General features: G+C 59.2%; 2 protein-coding genes across 2 annotated transcripts; both read right to left on the minus strand.

Annotated features, from left to right (window-relative positions):
* Nucleotides 1-195: 195 nt before the first annotated feature.
* Nucleotides 196-3,486, minus strand: LBRM_09_1030 (conserved hypothetical protein; the record flags this gene model as incomplete). The annotated part of the gene is made up of 1 exon (XM_001562667.1): nt 196-3,486. The coding sequence occupies one exon, from the start codon at nt 3,484-3,486 to the stop codon at nt 196-198; it is 3,291 nt and encodes a 1,096-aa protein (XP_001562717.1).
* Nucleotides 3,487-4,908: 1,422 nt separating this feature from the next.
* On the minus strand, nt 4,909-20,895 carry LBRM_09_1040 (conserved hypothetical protein; the record flags this gene model as incomplete). The annotated part of the gene is made up of 1 exon (XM_001562668.2): nt 4,909-20,895. One exon carries the CDS (start codon nt 20,893-20,895, stop codon nt 4,909-4,911), a length of 15,987 nt encoding a protein of 5,328 aa, XP_001562718.1.
* Between the last annotated feature and the right edge of the window lie 369 nt (nt 20,896-21,264).

Genomic DNA, 21,264 nt, shown 5'->3' on the forward strand with positions numbered 1-21,264 from the left:
CAGTGATAGTCTATGGGGTGGCGAGGAGGATGGCGCGCGGGCAGAGGGGAAGGGATGGGGAGGCGAGCAAAGAACAAGAGGGTCTACTCGCACTCACCTACTGTTGGCACCACGCCTCATTACTGACCGCCATCACCACTACTACCACCGCGAGTCTCGTGCCCTTTCCTACGATTTGTTCACCCCATCTCGCCTCTACGCAAGGTGTGGCGAGGTCATCATAATCGGTGGGGCCGGTCCTCCTCCAGTTGCTGTAGCCGATGGTGGTGCGGTTCCGGTCTTTGTCGTAGCCGCGTTCTGCTGGGCGAACACGTTTTGGTAGTAGGCCTCCATCATGTCCCGCCAACGGGCAAACATTTCGTAAGAGGCCCAGGGGTCCGTCACACATCCGGGCGGCGGTGGCGGAATGGCCGGCGCGTCTGTCCTGGAGGGGGCCTGCTGCTGCTGCTGCTGCTGCTTGGGGATGAAGGCCGGTGCTGCCGCGTTCATCTGCGCCCGTTTCTGCGGTAGTGTGGGCATCGGTAAGTTGACCCTGACGGAAGGCAAAAACGGCTTGGCGTGGTAGTTAAAGGTCGTCTTCGTAGGCGTCGAGTCCGGGGTAGCGGTGGGTTTGATAATAATAGTGGTGGTGGTGCTGCCGTTGCCTCCACGAGCGCCGCTTGGCACAAACGGCTTGGCGTTGAGGTTTAGAGTTGTTCCGCGCGACTTGGCCGGTGTTGCTTCGTCAGTTACGATACCTTCCTCCTCCTGCGCAGGGGCAGTGGTGCTGCGCGCGGAGGGAGACTCCCCTGCCGCCTCTCCGGTTTCCTCTAGCCCGCTCGCCTGGTGACCAAGGAGGGTGTGGTGGTGTTGAGACTTTTCACTACCAACGTGCGACGCCGCTGTCGTTCCCATGGCTGTGCCTGTTGCGGCGCCCGTAGCAGCGGCTGAGGTGCCAGCAGCGGTACCAGGCGTGGCATGCATGCGACGCGGTTGTGTAGTATCCATCTCTGGTGGTGGTGTCAGGGTTGCCATCGGCGGCGCCGGGGAGCCCTCGGCTGGCGAAGCTACCACCGCCGCTTGCTGCTGCTGCTGCTGCTGCTGCTGCTCCAAGTGCTTCTTGAAGTCCATCTGGACGTGACGCAGCACTGCCCTCTCTGCTTGAGACACTTCAACCGGCGCTGCACCCGACAAATTCACGCTCGATTCCACTCGCGAGTCAGCGGTGCTCATGCCAGACAACTTCATGCTAGCAGGCTGGGTGAGCTGTGCCCGGATCATGCGGAGTAGCTCCTGCATCTCACGGTCCTCTGCACCGGCGAAGGTGTCCGCAGTGGCTGGCGGGGGGATGATAGGAAAGGCGCCGGGAAACGGGGACGCCACGAGGCGTGCGGCAACGTTGCTGTTGCTGTCGTGGTGGTCATGGCGCCCGTGACGGGCCCCGGGGATAGGTGCGTGGAGCAACGGCGGCCAGCCCACTGGTGGGGCCACCGGCTGATGCTGGGAGAAGACGGTGAGGTGGGCGTACGGGTTCGGGTAGCCGTAGGCCATCATCGCTGACGTGAAGGCAGCGGTCACCTCGTCTGGGTACGCGCCGGCCATCTCGGCCATCTCGGCCATGCTCGGCCACGGAGCAGCAGACGCCATCCTCTGCCCTCCCGGGTATATCATTCCTGACTTGTGTTGCTGTGATAAAGGGGGCATCGGCGCGCACTGGCTGTTGCTTCTCTGGTTCTTTCCAACTGGCGCCGGCAGCGGAGCCGATGCCGCAGATGTTGCTGCTGCTGCTGTGTCGCCATCACTTTGCTGCCTCTCTCGCTGCTCCTGCATTTTCATGTGCTTGAGGCGGTTCAGTAGCACCATGATGACTTGCTGAACGTACTCGCGCCGGCGAATGGCTTCGCGGTAGGCTTCGACATCTGTCTCCTCCATCGCAGCCTCGCCGTCCTGCACAGTACATGCGCTGGCATCTGCGCTCTCGCTTCTTTTGCCAGCATCCGAGACGCTAGAGGAGCGGGGCAACACGCGGACGTGCTGGAAGAGCTCACGCAGTAGCTCCAGCGACGCCGGTGTAAGACTGTCGTTCTCGCAGAGCTCCATCAGCTCATTGAAGAATTCTAGCTCCGTCGTCATCTGTGTAGGCACCGGCGACGATTCTGCGGTGAGGGCGACCGCCGGCTCCGCCGAGGACGAGACGTCCGCGCTATCAGCTGCTGTTGCCGCCGATGGCGTCACTGGCGCTGTGCTGTCCCCCAAGCAGTAGCGAAGAAGAAGTCGGCTGATGGCGTCGAGGGCGCAGTCGTTGTATTCGTCTTGCTGTGAATGTCCGCTCACAGCGTTGCCGGCGTTGCTGCTGCCCGCCATGCCAGCGCTTCCCTCCGAAGAGTTCGGGTCATCACGGCGGCTCGCGCTGCCGCCGGCGGTGGTGCGGTTGCGCCGGGCGCGGAGCTCCTCCAGCGAAGCCTTCCCTTTAACGGTCGTCACATGTGTCGGTGTCGTTGCTGTGGAGGCGTCGACGCTTGCGCCCTGTGTGCGCTTCGCGGATGCGCTACTGGTAGCCTTCTTGCGCTTGCGGACGGTTGCCTGATGCACTGCTGCAGCTGCAAAAGGGGCTGCACTGGAGTCAACCTCTGCCTTGGAGGTGGGCTGTGTCGGCCCGCCTTCTGCCTTCCCTGTCTTCGCTTCTGATGGTGATAAGGTCGCTGGTTCAGTGTCAGGCGCTGCGTGCGCCTGACCAGCACTTTCCGCCGCGCGCTTCTTGTTGGAGATGGACATGGATGACTTCTCCTCCGCCGTGGGCGTCACTACTGGGGAGGTCGGCTCTGCCACTTTCGGTTTTTTGACGACTTTCGTGGCCTTCACTGGTGGCTGTGCGCTCGGCTGCCCGGGCCCCTCACGGTGCTCTCTCATGAGCTCTGCGAATCTCGTTTGGGCGGCAAGCCTCTTTTCGAAGGCGACAGCGCCATTGCCCTCTGGCTCACTGGCAGCCACTTTTGCTGCTGCTATGGCTCCCAGCGCTACACCCGCTACGGATTCTACCACCGCCCCCACGGAAGCCTGCTTGGCATCATGAATCTCTGCCGCAATCGCGGACTCTGCTTGCCGTTCCAGCGCACGACGCACCCAGATATTCATCGGGCGAGCCGGTGAGGCGTGAGCCGTAGCGGAGTTCGTCTTTGCTGCTGCTGCTGCTGCGTCGTTTTCGGCAGGCGCTGTCGCAGAGGACTTGCTACCTTCTGCGCTTTTCTGATCGAGCGCCTCGCCCTTCTCTGTGGTGACTTCGGAAGCAGCTGCGGCTGCTTCCGAAGTACCGCTACCATCGCTGCCGCCAGTGTTGCTCTGGGTGCTGCCGCCGACGCCCCGCCAGTTCATCAAGCGGACTTTCCATTCCTTTAATCCATACGTACTGCGGGTGTTTGCGCTGGCGGTGACAGTGGCGGCTGTGGTCATCGACTTCGCCTCTTCCTTCTCCTCGACGTTGGAGTTCTCTGCTGCGCTTGACGACATTGAGTCTTTGACTGCGCCCCCCTCCTCCTTTTATGTTTCTCTTCTCTGGCGCTCAGGGTGGCACTGTTATCGCTTCGACACACGAGCGCAGGCGCAGAGGAGCGGAAACAGATGAGTGGGGGGGGGGGTGAGTGGCGCTGGGGGCTGCGTGCGCTTCCTACCACCACCTGCAAGGGTCCGCTTTTCCTAAATGGAGGGCGTGGAGCCTCCCCCTCTCAGAGAGGGAAAAATAAAAAGAACAGGGCTGTGCCGCGAGGTGTGAAGGGGCGCTTGCAATGTGCAGGCTGATCACAACACATACCAACAAAGGCAACCGTGGGCGCGCGGGCAAGGGGGAGGGTCCGTGCAGGACAGCTGGGACACCCACCGACCCACACACAAACACACGACTGCGGTGGTGAGGCGATGAGCTCTTCGTAGACTACCCAGAAAGGGCAGTGGTGCTTGGCGCCGTGCAGACTATGTGCACACTAGAGAGAGAGAGAGAGAGAGAGAGAGAGAGAGAGGGTGAGTGGGGTGAGTAGAGGGGAGGGGGAGGGAAGGAGAGCGGTGAAAATTGCGGTAAACGATGAGGGAGATGGGGAGGAGAGTAAGGGGAAGGTGTGCGCCGTGAAGAGGAATGAGGGCGAGTGGGCTTGCAGTAGTAGTAGTGGCGTATGTGTGTGTGTGAGTGCATGGGTGAGTCGATCTAGCAGGTGCCAGTGAGTGCATAACGGACAAATATGCAAAACCCGTAGGTGAGGATGAGAGAGGCATCGGGGTACGCGTGTGCAGCGTTAGTGTGGATGCAGTGATGAATGGGAGGAGGAGGTGAGTGGTAGGGGAGGGCGAATGCAGTGGTGAAGATGAAGGTCGATGAGGAGGGGGGAGGGAGGAGAGGGGAGTGCAGGGATGAAAACAGTGGTGTTAAGGGGCGATAAAAGGTCACCACACCTGCATGGGGCCGCCTCACAGCTGCCGGGGGGGGGTGAGGTTAGGGGGATGTGACGGAGAGAGGTGGTGCACTTCTATGGGACATCAATCACAGAGAGTCGCAGCGCGTGCAGAGAGCGACGTGTGTTTATGACTTTGGTGAGTTTGCTCTTGAAGGCTTTGCAATCGCCTCTGCCTTCCTGTCACATCATCGACGTAGGGCGTAGGCCCAAACCCATGTTTGTGTGTGTGTGTTCCTGGTGTATGCGTATGGTGCTGAGCAGCACACAAAGAATGTGTCCGAAGTGTGATGCATCGCTGGTCATCTTGGGAGAGGTAGGAGGCGGGAGTGAGGGGGGAGGGTAAAGTCTTTACAGCTCTTGTCCAATGGCTCGGCATTGACCTACAGATAGAGAGACCCACCCAACACAGATCGTTGAAGAGGATGGGTGCCTATACACTCCTTCCCTGCACACCCCCTACCCCTCTAAGCCTTTCGCATCGTCATCATCACCGCTGCTGCAGGGACGTAACGGGCCTCTCCACTTGCGAACCGCCTCGCTGCACACCCGCGTTGCAGTCGTCATCGTTCTCCTCCTCACCCGAGGACACGCATGGGGCGAAGGTAGTGAGTGGCTGCCTACCGCCGCTATCCTTCTCTTGCTGCTGCTGCTGCTGCTGCACGCAGGAGAGCGTCAATGCCCGTGGAGCACCGTGCAAAGGCACTATCTGGTGCCGCCAGAACTGTAGTGCGGCCAGCAGTGTGCCGAGCTTCGTCACCTTGGTCCATTGCTCGCGCAAGCTGTTCATCACCCATCGTACAAGACGCGCTTGCAGCGAAGCTGGCGTCTCCACCTGCCGCGTCAGCGTCCAGGCGGGGAGGTAGAACTCGCGCTGACGTAGCTGACTGGGCAGCATCCACGCATAGGCACCGAGCAGCGGTCGCAGTGGGTCGGGTCTGTGGCGAACAAAGGTGACGTACAGCGTCACGCGCTGCACCTCGAGCCTCTCGATAAACATGAGGGAGGTTGTGTTAGAGTTGCCTGCACCATCGTGCGTGGTTGCGGCGCCGCTTCCACGACTGCCAACTCCAGTGTCGCGCACAGCCCTGGCACCGCTGTTCCCCACGCCAGCCACAGTGCGGTTTCCGTCAGCATCGACGGTGGTGGCCCTCACAAAACCATCGTCTGGCCTACTGTGCTGCATTGAACTTCGGTGGCAGCACACAGCAGTCGAGGTGGCACCGAGTAGCAGCTGCTGTCCTCGCGCCTCAGGACCTGCGCCGGCGATTCTTTCGTGCAGGAATGACAGTCGCCTACTGCGAGTCCGCAACCGTTTCTCTCCTCGGGTGGTAGGGACTGCCAGCGACCCGACCATCACAGCCGTCCCCCGCTGATCCAGGCGTGTACGCACTTCCTGTACGAGCTGTTGAAGAAAGACAGCCTGCGAAAGAAAGCCAGAAGTGCTGCCGTCTCGCTGCTGCTGAGGTGGCGTTGCAATGGTGGTGACACCAGTCGAGGCACGCGATGGGTTAGAGTGGCGTCGGAAGTGCTGGATAGATGTCCTCCAGCTCCGCTTGACGTTGCTCCTCTCGCCCACTTGGTTGCTGTGCGTGACGTTGCTGCCAGTGCGTGTCGTGCACACGGACGATGCAATCGTAATGCTGCTCATGTCGCTGTCGCTGCTTCTGCTTCGACTAGCCATCAGCGGCAGCGGTCCAGCTCGTCGGCCGCGATACCGCTGCCCTGCGTCTTCGCTGAGAGGGCTTTCGTTCGGGGACCGGTGCCGAGGCTCCACTTGGGCTGCAGGGGTCGGTTGCTCAGCTGGCGGCACCTCTGCATCTCTTTCGCCGTCTGCCACAACTACACTGCCGCTGCGTTGCCTCGGCCGCCGCGAGGAGAAGCGCGCAAAAGGGAAGGAAAATGCAGCTTTACTTGGTACCACAGCCATAACAGTGCCACCCGTGCCCTTATCTCTGAAGGCACGCCACGTTGGCTGTTGCTGCTGCTGAAGCGAGGAGACAGTCAACACCAGCGGCGCCGTCGTGGTGGTCTGTGAGGCGGCCGTCTTCTTGCTAAGGCCGAGGAGTACTCGCAGCCGACGCACCTCCTGGATTACATCCACCAGCAAAAAGTCGGTCAGCATCACGACGAGCGGGGTCAGAACGCAGCGCAGCTCTGTGTAGCGCGTCACGCCATCAGCGTACTTGATGAGACTATAGCTGAGCTCCAGGTCATTTCGCTTCTCCATGCAGAGAAGAAATGCGTCACTTCGGCCAAGAGCTGTGTGGAGCAGGTGGTTAACAGTGGCGGCGATGGGCGCCAAGAGCGTTACACAGCCGGCGCGATGCTGCGGCCGTCGCTTGCTGGGACTACCAACGCGGTCGCTGGCGTTTCGCTTCGCACGTGAGGACAAAGATGGGGAGTCTGAGAAGACCAGTGGTGTTTGCGGCATCGCCGCTGCTGCATCTGCACTGCCTTGAACTGCGACTGCACCTTGCAGCATGGCAGTAGACGGTGGCAGCCGAGGCCTCGCTCGATAAACAAACACTGTCTCTAACTTCTCATCCACCCACTGCATCTGGTGTACCGCAAAGTAGAAATTTTCGTTGTCCTCCGTGGCGAGGCGCTCCAGCTGCACCCCCTCCAGGACAATCGAGAAGAGGGCCACATTCGCAACGCTGGACGCCGGTGCAGTCTCCGCCACGGCTTTGACAGTGTTGTTGCGCTGGCGCAAGAGGCGTCCGCGTGGCGGCATGCGTGTACCATCGGTGCTGGAAGCCGCGGTGTCGCCGCCACGATCAGCATCCTCGGCGGGTGCGATTACCACACTAGCTGTGTCATCGTCGAACATCCCATCATCACCGCCATCGATCGCAAACGGCGTTGCGAACTTCGCCGCAGCCGCCACGTACGTGCTCATCTCCTGTATCCAGCTGAGCTGCACCATCGTCATGCGTAAAGACATGGCTTGTGAGGTGCGCCATGAGTCGATCGCGGCGTAGACCGGCACAGGGGACTCTGTGATCAGAACTGTGACGCGCGTCTTCTCAGCATTGGTATAACTGCGCACGTGGAAGGGGAATACAGCTGCTGCCGCAATCTGTCCGTGCAGCTCCGCACCCAGCTTCACCTGTGTCGGGTGCGGGTGCAGCTGGCGTGCATGTTCGAGCGTCTCAGCGGCGGTCGCAGCTTTGATGTCGACGTGCCGTGTCACCTGGCACTCACCGGCGCTGAAGTCCACATCAAACCACCGGCCCTTGTAGCCAAGGATGTGCACACGAATGGCGTGCTCCTGGCGCGCGTCCTCCCAGAGGAAAAAACGATTTTGGCGAGGCGGAATGCAGTTGCGGCGGCGGCTGCCCTGCTGCCGCACCATGACGGTATGCGACTTCGTGCGGTTCTGCAAGAGGATCTTCGTTCCCTGAATCGGCTGCAGCAGCACCGCTAGTACATTCTCAGCGCTCTGCACCACCACGGCAATACTGCCTGTGATGACGGCGTCGGTAGCGTACATGTCGTGCGGCTCTAGCTCTGTCGGGTGTGGCGCGGAGGGCCGCTGCACAATTAAGTGGCCGCCGTAGCTCACGGCCACCTGCTTCCCCGGCGCACGCGGCGCCGCCCACAGGTTGAACGTCGCTTCACCCGGGCGGTCGACATCCATGTACGGGGTGTACTGCGACTCGTAGGAGGCCACGTTGCGATGCTTGACACAGTCTGAGCCAGTGATGGACATAATAGTGGGCAGTGCCCCCTGCAATACCTCCTGCACTCGGAATTGGTTTCCCTCGATCGGGCCAATGCAGCTCACGTGGTAGTCGCCGGGGTTCAGTTGTACCTCTGCGATGGAGGTGAGGGCGCCAACGGTGTCGTCCGTCTCAAGGAGAAGTCGACGCCGCACCGCTTGTGGGGCTGTCTCGGCAGCCGTGAAAGGCAGTGTTGCGGCCTCATTGCCGCTCTCTGCTGTGGTGGTACCGATCTCCCGCATCAGCAGCCGTCGCCGCCGCCTCTCTGCCTTCTGCATTTCGTTTTCTAGTCCAGGAAAGCGAAATTGAAGTCGCAGTCGCTTGGAGGTGTTGTTGTAGAAGACCCACCGCGGCGTGATTTGGATGACTATGGGCCGCCCCTCCTGCGCGTTTGGGAAGAGAATTGAGTAGTTGCAGCTGCGCGTGATGCCGAGTTGAGGCAGGGCGGACACAAATACACCACTGGAGCCGACGTCGATGGGCACCGCACCAGACCAGCCACCGTCCATCCCAATCGCAAAGAAGCCCTGCGTGAAGTCAGCGAGTTGGCAGCCGATCAGGAACGGCTCCCCCTGCGACGGGATGATGCCACTGGTGCTGTTCTGCCCAGGGCAGAGACGGCCCTGCAGAACGCTGTCGGTCATGAGCAGCGGGTACTCGGTCAGGTTGTATACCCATAACGCTACAGACAGCACCACTGTGCGCGACATCACACTGACTTGCACATAGAAGGGTCGCCCGTTGTTGTCGCGTAGCTGCAGCAGACGTGGGTGATGATCCACGGCATCGCGCAGATGCGTGATCACCGAGTCAAGGTCCGCCGTGAAGAAGGCGTCACCGGTGCTCTGAGTAAATGACAGACCTAGGACGAGATTGCTTCCGTACGTGCAGAAGTGCAACGGGAGAGCGTGCTGATGTGGAAGCGCGTCATGGGCACCGAGAGTGACAAGGCTGCGGTAAAAGCGCTCTCGATCGTGCCGCCCGCGCCCGACAAACGGCGCCGTCCATTGTGCGATGAGTGTGGCCTCGTCTGGAGTCTGTGGGCCCGCAAGCGGGTCCTGCTGCAGCACCACTACCCGTGCGGTGAGGCCAAGGTGGTTGACGAGGGTGAGACGGGGGTACAGGGCGATACGCTGCACCAACCCGTCTGCAGAATACGTGCGGATCACAAAGAGGGCGAGCAGCCGCGCATCGTCATCGTCGCCGAAGTGGCTGCTGGTAGCACGGTGGTGCAAAGGACACGCTGCGTCTTTCGCCGCTGCCGCACCTGCCACGCCTGCAGATGGAGGCACCGCACCACCCCCCACATCAACGCGCCGAAAGGAGAGAAAGCGTCCGCTCTCCAGTTGCCCCAACACGATGCGCGCCTCATACCAGCGCAGGTGCGTTGCAGCGGTGCTCATCGTCTCCGTTACACCAACTGTGTACCCGGAGACGTTCATGTTGTCAGAGGAGACCGCGGCTGCACTCCGTGCAGCCGGTGAAGGCATCCACCGGGTCGAGGGACAGCACACGCGCAGCACCACTTCCTTGTGCACGTTTTCTTCATACAGCGGGAGCTGCCAGCCTGGGGGCACCGTCGCTGACGTCGCAGGCCAGGATACGGCGTCAGCAGCCGAGTTGGATCCTTTGAACAACTCGGGGGAAGACAGAAGCTGCAATGTGCAGCCAGTTTCGTTGCAGAGGGAGCTGCGTGCTTGCAGGCGCACGACGAGCAGGTCCCCGCTGCCTCCCTCGATATCCTGCCCTGAAGCCACTGGGGCTGTCGCTGCTGGGCTGTGGGACGGCGGTTGCGGATGCTGCTGGTGCGCCACTAGTGGGACATGGGCAGTATCGTGGGTGCGCGACTCTTCTTTCCATTGTCCAGAGGGCTGCTGGCTTTCTTCTGTCCCTGTTGACAGTGTAGCACCGCCTCCGTGTCGCTGGCCTGGATGCGAGTTGGTGGAGGCAGTACCGCAGTGTACTTGCAGGCGATCGTAACGGTCGTGGGTACTGTGCAGCTGGTTGTGCAGCGGCGGCCCTCTACACTCAGCAGGTGCGCAGTCACCGGAAGTGCGGCGAGTTGCACCGGCCCTGCTACTGCTGCCGCCTCGCGTCATTTGCGAAGCGACATCCTTCGCTAGCGAGCCCGCGCACATGAATGACGCGTTACGGGAAGGCGGTGCGGAGGTGTCGGCCGAGGACGCAGTGGGGGAGCGGTGATGAGCATGTCTTCGGTGGTAGTGCTGCTGCTGATGCGCGGCAGGAGTCGAACCATCATCGTTGTTTTCTTCGCTGGTGACTACAATGGGGTAGCATAACGTGTCGGCTTCCTCCTCTGTGTCTACACAGGTCAACGCTAACGAGTACGCAGGCGTCTTGAAGCCACCTCCGCTCCTATGACTGTCGCCATAGTCGCTGATCCCCGCCGCCGTGGTGGTCATCCATGACGCTGCTGCCATGGGTGACCTCGGCCGTGAGGTCATGTTGCTGTCCAGGCACGATGGCGATGCCGCTGTCGGTGTGGGTGCTGCTGCAGCCGCTGTTCCTCTGGGGAGAGTGGTGTGTACGGTCAGAGGTCTCGCCATGCCGTACTGCAGGGATGTAAAGGCTAACCAGTTGGTTGTCGCGGCAGGGATAGCGACGCAAGAGAGAAATGAAGAGGCAGCACTGGAGGTGTCCGGATGCTGCTGCGGGGTCATAAGAGGTACCCGCGTTGTTGACTTAGCAGCGCTGATGGTGGCCCTTGCTGCCAGCGCTGTCTCTCCCTCAGCATTTAGTGCCCAGGCGCCCTTCACCCTATTCCACTCCACACACTCGGCCGTGAAGAAGGTCAACATCAGCGAGTGGGCACGGCGGTACGAGATGAAGATATCGGTAGAGGAGGCGGGTGGAAGCCGGTAGAGCTCGTTGCAGCGCCACAGCATCGGCACTGCTGTTACTGCTGCAGACGTCAATGATGGCGATGGGTCTACCGATCTGACCGCTGAACTCCGCACATCAGACGTTGCCGTCGACGGCACCTTCGTCACTGCCGCGCGCTCACAGATGGCGGCGAAGAGGGTGTGGCTAAAACTATTCAAAAGGCGATGTGTTGCCATCCTAGGGGAGATGGTCGTAGTCGCCAGGGGTGCCCCTGTACCTGAAGTCCCAGATGGCCTGCGGTGACCATCACGCTGAGACAGCGACATCGACATGACGAGTGGGTTGGAGGTGGTGGCGGCAGCGGCAGGGAAAGGCGATGCTGATGATGTCGCTGCCACTGTCAGAGCATCGACGCTGCTCTGGTCACCGGTCCCCATCGCCACTATATCTCGTCGCGGCTGCAGTTGTGGGCGCTTCGAGCTCGTGTCTGAGAATGTCTCAGTGTTGGCATTGCTTTCCCGGCCACTGCTGCTGCGACTCTTATCGCTCCCACTGTTGCTGCTGTCGTCCCCATCGGAGCTAACAGAAGTGCTGCTCGCTGTAGTGTCGCTTCTGCTGTCCCTTCCTAAACCCTTTTCTTCGCCTCTGCCCTTGGTCAGAGACGCCAGGGCCACGCCGGCGACGGATGCCGGTGCTGCCGAGCTGCCTGCTTCTCCCACTGCAGCGACCGCCATGGTCAAGCGTCGCCTAAGGCACGTAGCTAGGGTTCCAAACTGGTGATTAATGTAAAGTATCTTTGCAACGATAAGATGCGAGCATTGCCAGTGGACTCCATCCACCACCAGGGAGGTGTGTCGGTTGCTGCTGTGGCGCGACACCGTCTGCGTGAGCGACCACGTCAGTGCAGCGCTCGGCTTGAGGAGCACGTCCCAGCGACCACGCCCGTGAACCCGCACGCTAGCTCTTTGGCATTGCACGAGGGAGGTGGAGGCGAGGGCCGAGGTAGATGTGCGACGCACCACGACATCCTGTACGTGCATCTGAACGAGTGGGTAGCGGTGATCGCTGAAGATAACCTCAACGGAAGCAGTAAACACTACCCACGAGAACTCACGGGACTGCTGCTTCAGAAGGCGAAGTTGTTGGCGCCTACGCCGACGCTGCTGCTGCTGCTGCCGCCGCGCATCAACAGTGGATGTGGGGCACACCTGGCCGTCGTCGTCCTCTTTGCTCGCGGCACCGCCCTGCCGTAGGAACCTCTTCGTGACGCTAGATCTGTACGGGGCAGAGTTCTGCAGGGTGGCGGGGGGCGGCGTTTTCCTGTAGCACTCCGTGCTTGGTCCTGACAACAATGGCCGCGGCCGGTCGACGCTGTTCGCCCCATCACTTGCTGCTGCTGTACTTGCTGCTGTCGCAGAGGCCTTGTTGGTATGGTTGACGCGTGCGTAGCCGCTTCTTGACGGCGGCATTGCAAGCACAGTTCCCTCGTGCTCACTACCTCCACTGGCGCCGCTGGTGGGCCTCTCCTGCTCCTCTTCTTTTTCTTTGCTCTTGTCGCTGACATCGCCCTCGTCGTCGTACAACTCATCGTCTTGCTCATCCTCTTCTCCCTGCGCACCGATGTGGTTCGTGGTAGCCGCTGATGCTTTCCATGCCAAGGTGGCCTCTACCATTTCGAGGAATGCCTTTTCTGCTTTGCTGTGGGCCAGGTGCTTGGCGTACAACCGCAGTGCCTGTAACTCTCCAGCGTACGTGGACATGATCAACAGGTCTGCACAGCCAAGGTCAACCTGCACCGCACCCAGCGAGACAGCGTGGTGCCGCCCATTGTTGCTACACACGCGTACGTCGACAGGTGCCAGCACCGTCGTGCGTGCCGTCGTCGTGGCGGCGTTGTACACGGACTCCGAGAGTACCATGAACTTGGTGCACCGCACGTCGTCGTGCAGCAGTCGTCCGTTACAGAGGCTCATCCATGAATCTACCGCTGTGCGGATGTGCAGCTGCCGGGACTCGTGTCTCGGCTCGATGATGACTGAGATGTGAGGCAGGTGAAAATGCACATTGCGGTGCACCATCTGTGAGTTGTGTAGGTCTGCATGGGACGACGGAGGTGGTGATGGCGATGACACGTCTGCTCTTGCTTCCTCGCTTCTCTCCGCGGCTTTGACCACTGTCGAGTGTTTTGAGCTGAAAGCGGACGAGTCGGGCACAGGCTTTTGGGTCGAAGTAGTCGTTGCCCAACCGTTGCCACCGCCCGCTGAGCTCCCTGCCGTGGTTTCGGTAAAGCCCAGCCGCACCTGGGTGCATTCTAGGTAGCTTCCCTCGCCAATCGCCATGAAAGGCAGTAGAGCCGTCTCCACACCAACGTTCGCCGCCGTCTCGACCAGGGACGAGCTCCACAGCGCAAGTGGGAGCCGCACACGGCCGCTGCCGACAAACCGAACGGTGAGTCCACTCTGGACCACCACTACCACCCGCTGCAGTCCTGCCGGGCGAAGAAGCAGTGAGGGGTCGAGCACGATGTCGTGACCATTGAGGTACACCGTCAGCAAGTTTGTGTCTTGGCTTGAGAAGAAAAGGACGAGGCCGTCGCGGGAGAGGGTGATGTCGTGCTCGAGACTCCAAAAGGCTTCACGAATCTCATGCACACGAAGACCTTGACCAGGTTTCCACTGCACAGGCGATAGAACAGGCACCGTGGCTTCCTCCTCACTTTTATCCAGCAGCGTTGTCACAGCAGCAACGGTGTCGGCGCTGTGGGGCCTGTTCGCTATAGCTCTCACTCGCTTTTCCTCCTCCTCTGCAGCGGCTCGCAGCGCGGCGACCGGGTGCTCGACGAGGCAGCTCAACCAGGCACGTAACGCGACTGCGCTGAGATCGACAACCAGCGTCTCCAGGCGGCATCCCACTTCACCTTGCATCATAGCAGCCTGTCTCTGGTCCCCGCTGTCATTGCGGTTCGAGGTATCGGCGCTTGTCGAGGGTGCCGTGGGAGCTGCTGCCACTGATGGAGGGTCGACCAAGCTGCTCCTCCCTGCACGCCTTGTCGGCTCTGAAGGCTGAGGCTGTGGCTGTGACAGCACCGGAGCCCATAGTGCGGCGAATGCGTTCGTGTCCTGTCGCGACGTCGTTGGAAATGCGCTGATGCTCTGTGCCGCGGGTGCAGTCTCCATTCCCCGCGCGACCTCCGGAACCCAGGCAGCGCCTTGAAGGTCTCGTGCCACCGTTTCTTCGGCTTTTTCGGCCGACGGATATGTGATAGCGGAAGACGGAACGTACAGCTCCACCTGAGTCATAGAGAGGAGCGGACGACTGGGGCTCTTCACTGAGGTACACACGCACGACTCCAACTGGACAGAGCGCGCGTCGGTGAAACTGGATACGATGACGCCACTCAGCTGTACACGCAAAACATCCACACACGCCTCCTCGAGTATTGTGGTAGGGGCCAGCAACTGCTGCCGTACAGCTGTCGGTGAGGCGGGCGGTGGACCCAATTGCCAGAGAGTACGACTGCGCGATGTCAGGCTGACGTTGCTGCTCATGGAGCTTTGTGAGGTACTGCTGCTGTTCATGTTCGTGTGCTTACTGGCTGGGTGGAGTGATTGCAGAGGTGCGACAGTAGTGGCGAGGAACGTCATGAGGCGCGGTGTTCGGGCCGTAGTAGCCGGCGTAGGACTTGCCGCTGCTACGCAACGCGTTGCGGCGTGGACGACTGCGTAGTGCTGCCAGAAATCTTGCTCTTCGGAAGCAGTTGCGGCGCCTGTTTCGGCATCACGGTAGTGGACGAGCCTAATACACACCTCCGCCACAGCCATGCGCATCTGCAAACGAGACTTCGTGGTAGCCTGTGACACCAACGTTGGCATGGCAGCCGTGACGTGCGTTAACGACTGTGCGTGGCCATTATAAGCCTCTGCCTCTTGTGATTCGACGGGGGCCTCGTTCTCCGTCGGCGTTGGCAAAATCGGCATCCCGCCCACCGTGTGCAGCGAAGGGAGGGGGAGGAAGATGCTCGACGTACTACGCTCTTTCTCTTCGACCATTTCGCCGGGGCCGCCAACAGACGACTCACGCACACACTCTTCTTTTCTGGCTGAGTTGGCGTCATTCACCTGCTGTTTCTCCAGTTTCCACGTTGCTTGAGACTGTTTTTCTGTCCACACGCGCTGCTGTGCGCTGTCGTAACGGAGCACGTACATCATCTTCGTCATTCGCAAGAGCGCAGGCAGTGCGCGCGAAGACGCATACCTGCCGGAGCTGCCGCCAAGACCGTTGCTGGCGCTGCCAGTATAGCTGCTCGACCCACTTCTGCTGTAGGTGAGCGGTGAGAGAGGTGAGGAGATGGAGGGGCTGGATGTCGCGGCACTGCCTCGCGCTGCCATCGGAGGCTCCACAAGGTACGTGAGGTAGTACTGACTGACGGCCGCGATGCCCTGCGGAACAGGTGGTGTTGTTACTGCCACCGCACCCTGGGCTCCCGTTGTTGTCGCTGCAGTTTTCCCCTGAACTTTATGCAGCAGCATCTCGCTCAGCACAACATACGCGGAGGTGTTGAGTACGACGCAAATCGGCGTCACTAAGAAGACAGACGTTGGTTGCGCTTCCGCAGGGCGCGTGGGGGTCCTGATAGAACTGGGTGCCGCTGTCGCTGTGACGTTGCTTTTGCTGTCGCTGGTGGTCGACATTATTGTGTGTAAAGACGCAGTGGAGGGCGACTGCGAGCGGCTCATGATTGCGCTGGTGATATCGTCCCCACCGTTCACTGCAAAACTTATCTCGAGCTCTTCTTCGCTTGCCGCTACTCGTGCGTCTTCCTGCTCGACAGATACAAAGATTCTCGACGATGGGGCCACAACCGAGCCTGTGCCATTTGCGGTTTTTCCTGCACCTGCGTCCCCCGTCTGCGAGGCGGTGTCAAAGCGCGTGCGCACCTGGAGTGGATACAGTAGGAGCGGCATGCAGGCCGTCACCAGCGGCAGGTTCAGGTGCTGCTTACTCGTCGGCTGCGGCTCCTCGAGCGACGTCACCTTCTCGCCGACGGCGGCTTCCGTGGTGCTGGTGCTCTCTGCGGTAGTCCACCAGACATACGCCTCTACTGCCTCCACCTCCACAAGAAGCGGCACGGACGCCGTCAGAGGAAAGCGCTGGGGAGTGTGTGCGGTGGTGTCGCAGTTGTCGTCGGTGAGCTGGTCGGCTGAGAGGTGGCGGCTGGGCGTATTGTAATCGTTGCACCGCGCATTTGCAAGCGCCACTGTCACCCCCGCTCGCAGGCCCCGTTGTAGTCCGCTCACCCACTCAAACGTGAGGCAGGCACTGTGGATGTGTATCGCCAAGGGCGGAGAAAGGAGGGGTAGCAGTTGCGCCTGCGCGTCGGCGTCAGTACCGCTGCTGTTGCAGCTGCTCCCACCACCACCGGCGGATGTGGTACAGCAGCACGCGTAACGCAGCTTCTGGCGCTGACTCTCCTGCAGAATCACGGCATTGAGCAGGGCAGTCTGTGCGCTTCGAGCCTCAAAAACTGCGCTCACAGCGGCAAGCGTGGAGCACTGCTGTAGCTGTACGAGGGTGGTGGTATGGGAAAGCTGCCCTACGATAGCGGGCAGCACCAGTCGTCGGCGTACCTTGACCGCTGTTGGACCTGTAGCGTGCGACTCGAATAGTATTGCAGGCACCATATCCACTTCCCCCGTGCTCCTGCTACTGCTACTACTGCTGCTACGAAGAGACAGAACAGCGTAGCCGCTGTCACGCAACGCAGCCAGTTGCTGCACTAACGTTTCCATCCCTGTCGCTGCGGCGTACCACAGCTGCTCATGAACCAACACATCCAGCTTCGGTATACTCAGTGCGTTATAGCCGGGTGAGGCCACATACTCCAATCCATCCCACAGCACTGCTGCCGCCGCTGCGAAGGGCAGATGAAACACGATTGGAGAGCTGTGCACGTTCACGATGAGGCGGCGCGGGTTCTGCGCCTTAACGGTGGTAATGCTGCTCCCGTCACCGCCGCCATTGTCTTTCCCTTCTGACGCAAACGCAGATGAGGCGGTAGCTGCGCGGCCCGATATGGGAAGCGGAACCGTGTTGGTGAGATTGAAAAATGTAAAAAAGGTCAGCCACGCGGCTACCTCAGCTGGCGAGCGCAGACTCATGTGCAAAGGTCCCGGCAACGCGCCGCTGCCAGGCACAGCTGTAGCAGTCAAGGAGACTCGCAGAGACTCGTCGGAGCTTCCCGGACAGAACGGCGGGCGGCTGTCCATCGTGTACACGACGTGCACTTGGATGAGGGATGAAGCGGGCGGCGGCGAGGCCCAGTGTTGCGGTGTCGCAAAGTACTCCTCGTCCGGAAAGGCAGCGTGTTGGACGTCAGGTGAATGCGCGGCGCGCACGGCACTCCCCTCTGCGTACTGCGCCGCTGTCTCGCTCATCGTACGTGGGAGAGTGTGCAACATGGCACTGACACGGGGCATTGACAACAATCCTCGCGCAGTCACCTCTACACAGTCGTCTCGCTTCAGCAAGACACTTTCCCAGCTCGGCACCTCGGCGTGAAGGTACAGGGGTGCCACACTGCCCTCACCCCATGGATAGTACAGCTCCGATTTAGCAACCTCAATGCACAGGCGCACATCGGATGGAAACACCTGCGCCGAGTACGTGGCACACGAGGCGAGGGTAGTCAACGATGCAGAGGTGTCTTTCACCCCACTTTCCGGGAGGCGCGAGATGCGGGCAAAGGCGGCAGCGCCAAGCGCCTCCACGGAGGCAGAGGCAGGCGACCGCGGCGCGAGTGTCACACCGGGGTGGCTGCGGCGGGAGGAAAAATGGAGACGCGAACCGATGTTACACAGGCGACACAGCGGCAGCGACGGCGTGTTGAAGTGCGCCCAGGCGGCCATTAGCGTTGGCATGTGCGTGACGACTGCCACGTTGGACAGCTTCATGGTCATGTTCATCCGGCCGTACGGGAACATGAGCAAGTCTGCGTCGCTTGGCGCGCACAGATGAAAGTCCACCTCTGCGCGCATACTCTCTCGCGGCACGAGAAGAGGGATGTGCGCCGGTGCATCAATGAGATATGCGTTCACGCCTTTCTGGAGCACGACGTGGATATCCATGCGCTTGTCACTGTACCGCTGCAGAGATACGTGCAGGCACTCTTCACCAAGAAGCTCCACGGTGAGCGGAGATGGCGTTAGTGGCGGGGTCGCGCCGAGGTGGCGCATGTTGGCGCTGCCCGCCGTGCCGCCGGGGACTGCACTATCAGCGTATTCCGGCAGCAAGGTCAAATCACCGCCGTTGCTGTCTAAGAGAAGCATCGTGTGAGTGCCTGTAAAGAAACCGCTGACGTGAGGGGTGGTGTACTTGTCGCGCTCGGTCAGATACACGTGACGGTCCTCCTCGAAAAGAATCATTACCACAGTGTCGTAAAGAGACTCTACACTGCATATCAGATCGTCGCCGAGGGATAGGGTCACGTGGTTGAAGCTACACGTGAAGGCAGTGCCGCTGTCCTCAATGTTGCCAGCGAATGGTGAGTGCGCCAAGAAGTCACCTGCCCATATTTGAATGTCGATGAAAGGATCTTGCGGCCGCGGTGGAATGCTGTGGCACCATCCTTCCGTCGTGCCACCGGCGGCGCTGAGGTGAATGTACCATCCATCACCGAAGGTGGCTCGTACAGAAAATTTTTCTAGCGCCAGAGCACCGTATTCGATAAACTCGAACCGCAGCGCCAGATTCACCTGGGACTTTTCCTCCTTCAATAGCGCACCCCGTTTTGCGTCGGCTGAGCTCCTAGCATGCGGGTCTGACACAAAGCTGCTCGCGTGGCTGGACCACTGCTGCTTCATTGATTCAAGAAGCTGCTTCACGTAGTCAAAGCCCTCAACGTTGGTGGACATGCTTGCACTGTCGGTCACTACCTCAATACGAATACCGTCACTGACTACGGTGGGAGCCACGGTAATCGAGCACAGCTGCACGAGAGTAGAATCATTGGCAATGACGCTCATTTCCTGAATTTCAACCACAATTGGCATATTCTGCGCGAGAGCTAGCTGAGAGCGCTGCGCGTGCAAGTAGACTCCACCAGCCTTCCCGGTAATGGATTTCACGATGATGCCAAATGACGAGAACAGCTGTTGCTGCTTTTTCATCGCTAGGTAGTCCAGCTTGTCTTCCACCAAGACTGCAGCGGGTGAGCCATCCAACAAGTCCTGATACAGAAATGGCTTTGCGGCAGCGATGTATGAGGTTACCTTCGCAACCAGAAGCTCTTGAAAACACAAGTCGAGACAGGTTACGATCTCTTCGATGACAAGCTCGCCGCTGCTTGGGGAATGCCCCCTTTTCGACGCTATAAGCAACACACCGGCGGTGTCACTACCGGCAATGGCAAGAACGGGATTATCTTCGTTCTCCTCTGCGACCACGGTAGCGGTGGCGGCGGAGAGCTGGACGTGCAGCTGGTCTTTGCTCACAGTGGCACCGATATACGCCTGATTCGCGACACCCCTTAAATTTTGGTCGAGGGAAACTGCGAGCTCTGAACATTCAATGGTGAGTACAATCTCAACCGGTAGAGCTATTGAAGGGTACCACCCCGGAAATGACCCATCACGTGACTTTTGCTCGTTCATGTAGCGGTAATGCAGGTACTGTGTGTACGCGTCCCCCTGCAGTGGTGTTTTCGTGCGCTGAAACTGTGCCAAGCACTCTCTTGCCGCGTTCCAGCATGCCATGACATCTTGCGCAGAGATGCTAGCCAGCTGGTCGTCACTCAAGTTCTGTCCTTGACCATCGGGAATCCAAGGCGCTTGGAGAAGCTGCAGACAGAAAGTAAAGAGGCTAGAAAGAAAGAGCTTGCGCTGCTGATACGCAACCACTCTGCCAATTGCATAGGTCCACCACTTTGATGTTCCGGCCGGGTCACCAGCTTGAATGCGACTAGCAGGTCGACTGTCCCCAACGAAGGCACGCCGCGGCGCCTGTTTCACGCTTTCAAAAAGAATTCCGATGGCCATAATGCAGGATTCGCTCCATTTAAGAGCTACTTTTCTGGTCACGAGCGCAATACACACGCGCAACTTTTTTTGCTCATTAGAAGGCTGATTTTGCCAGCAAACGGTCAACACACCATCAGAAGACATCAAAACATATTCAGCATTGCTGAAGGTGTCCGCACTCTCCCAACGCCGAAATTGGGATGACGGCTGTTGAAGCACTTTTTTGTCATTATTAGAGGAATACAGCAGGTACACCGAGGCCCCTTCGTATGAGGTAAGACGGTAGAATGATTCACTCACAGCTTTATCCTCAAGCCCAATGAAAACGGGTTTGTAATTCGAGTCTGTCGCCTCACACGTCAGCTTATCAAAGTGCGCATGTACCCCAGCAGTTTGCCCTTTCCAACAGCCGGTCTTGTCTTCTAATCGAAAAGAAATGTTCTCCAGACGAAAGGCTAAATGTTTCAGAATGGCATGCTGAAGCCGACCAAGGAAGCTGTCCTTACAGTCTTTTTCAGGAGTTTCCTCGTTTGCTTTATGTGCAAGGACCCCCTGTGTAGCGGTAAGGAACTCTTCTTTCGATCGAAAGAATTCCGTCGGAGCATCACTACGCTGGTATTTTGGAACTATTGTAATGATAACATCTCGTACAGTCACTTCACACCTCTTACTGTAAATGGAATGCCATGGTATCTTAATGCTGAGGGTCCCTATTGTACCTCTTTCGAGTTCCAAGCTCTCCGAGAAGGATAGCAAGTCAGGCGATAATTCAAGCTTCTTGAGTTCAATGGATCCCCTCAGGAGGCTGACATTGACCGAATCTTTGTTGAGACCTTTGACGAATCTACCCAAGTATGTTGATAAGGTGAAAGCGATGTAGCCTTCGAAAACCATGCCTCATTCTTCAGCAGTGACAAGTATGCGTATTACAAATCACACTAATCAAAGGAAAAAAACAGAGCACCTCTGTATCCCTTTTTGTTCAAAAAAGGAAGCCTGCTTTTCAGATTTCTGTGATGCTACTGAACTTGGGCAAGCCACAAAAGCAAACACTTGAGGTAGGCAAGTTGAACCTGATAGAGTGCAGGAAAAAAAAAAAACCGCATTAAATAGGAGTAGTTCGTTTTTTTTTCGTCATATAAAAAGATACACATCTGTGTTTGCTTTTTGTGTATATGACTGCTATTTCAAAAACAGGAACTGTACATAGTATTCCTATCTGATTTTGAGGGGCCTTTGTATCATTTCGATTGGTGGTATACC

The sequence above is a fragment of the Leishmania braziliensis genome, chromosome 9 (assembly GCF_000002845.2).
Source record: "Leishmania braziliensis MHOM/BR/75/M2904 complete genome, chromosome 9".
Classification (NCBI taxonomy): Eukaryota; Euglenozoa; class Kinetoplastea; order Trypanosomatida; family Trypanosomatidae; genus Leishmania; species Leishmania braziliensis.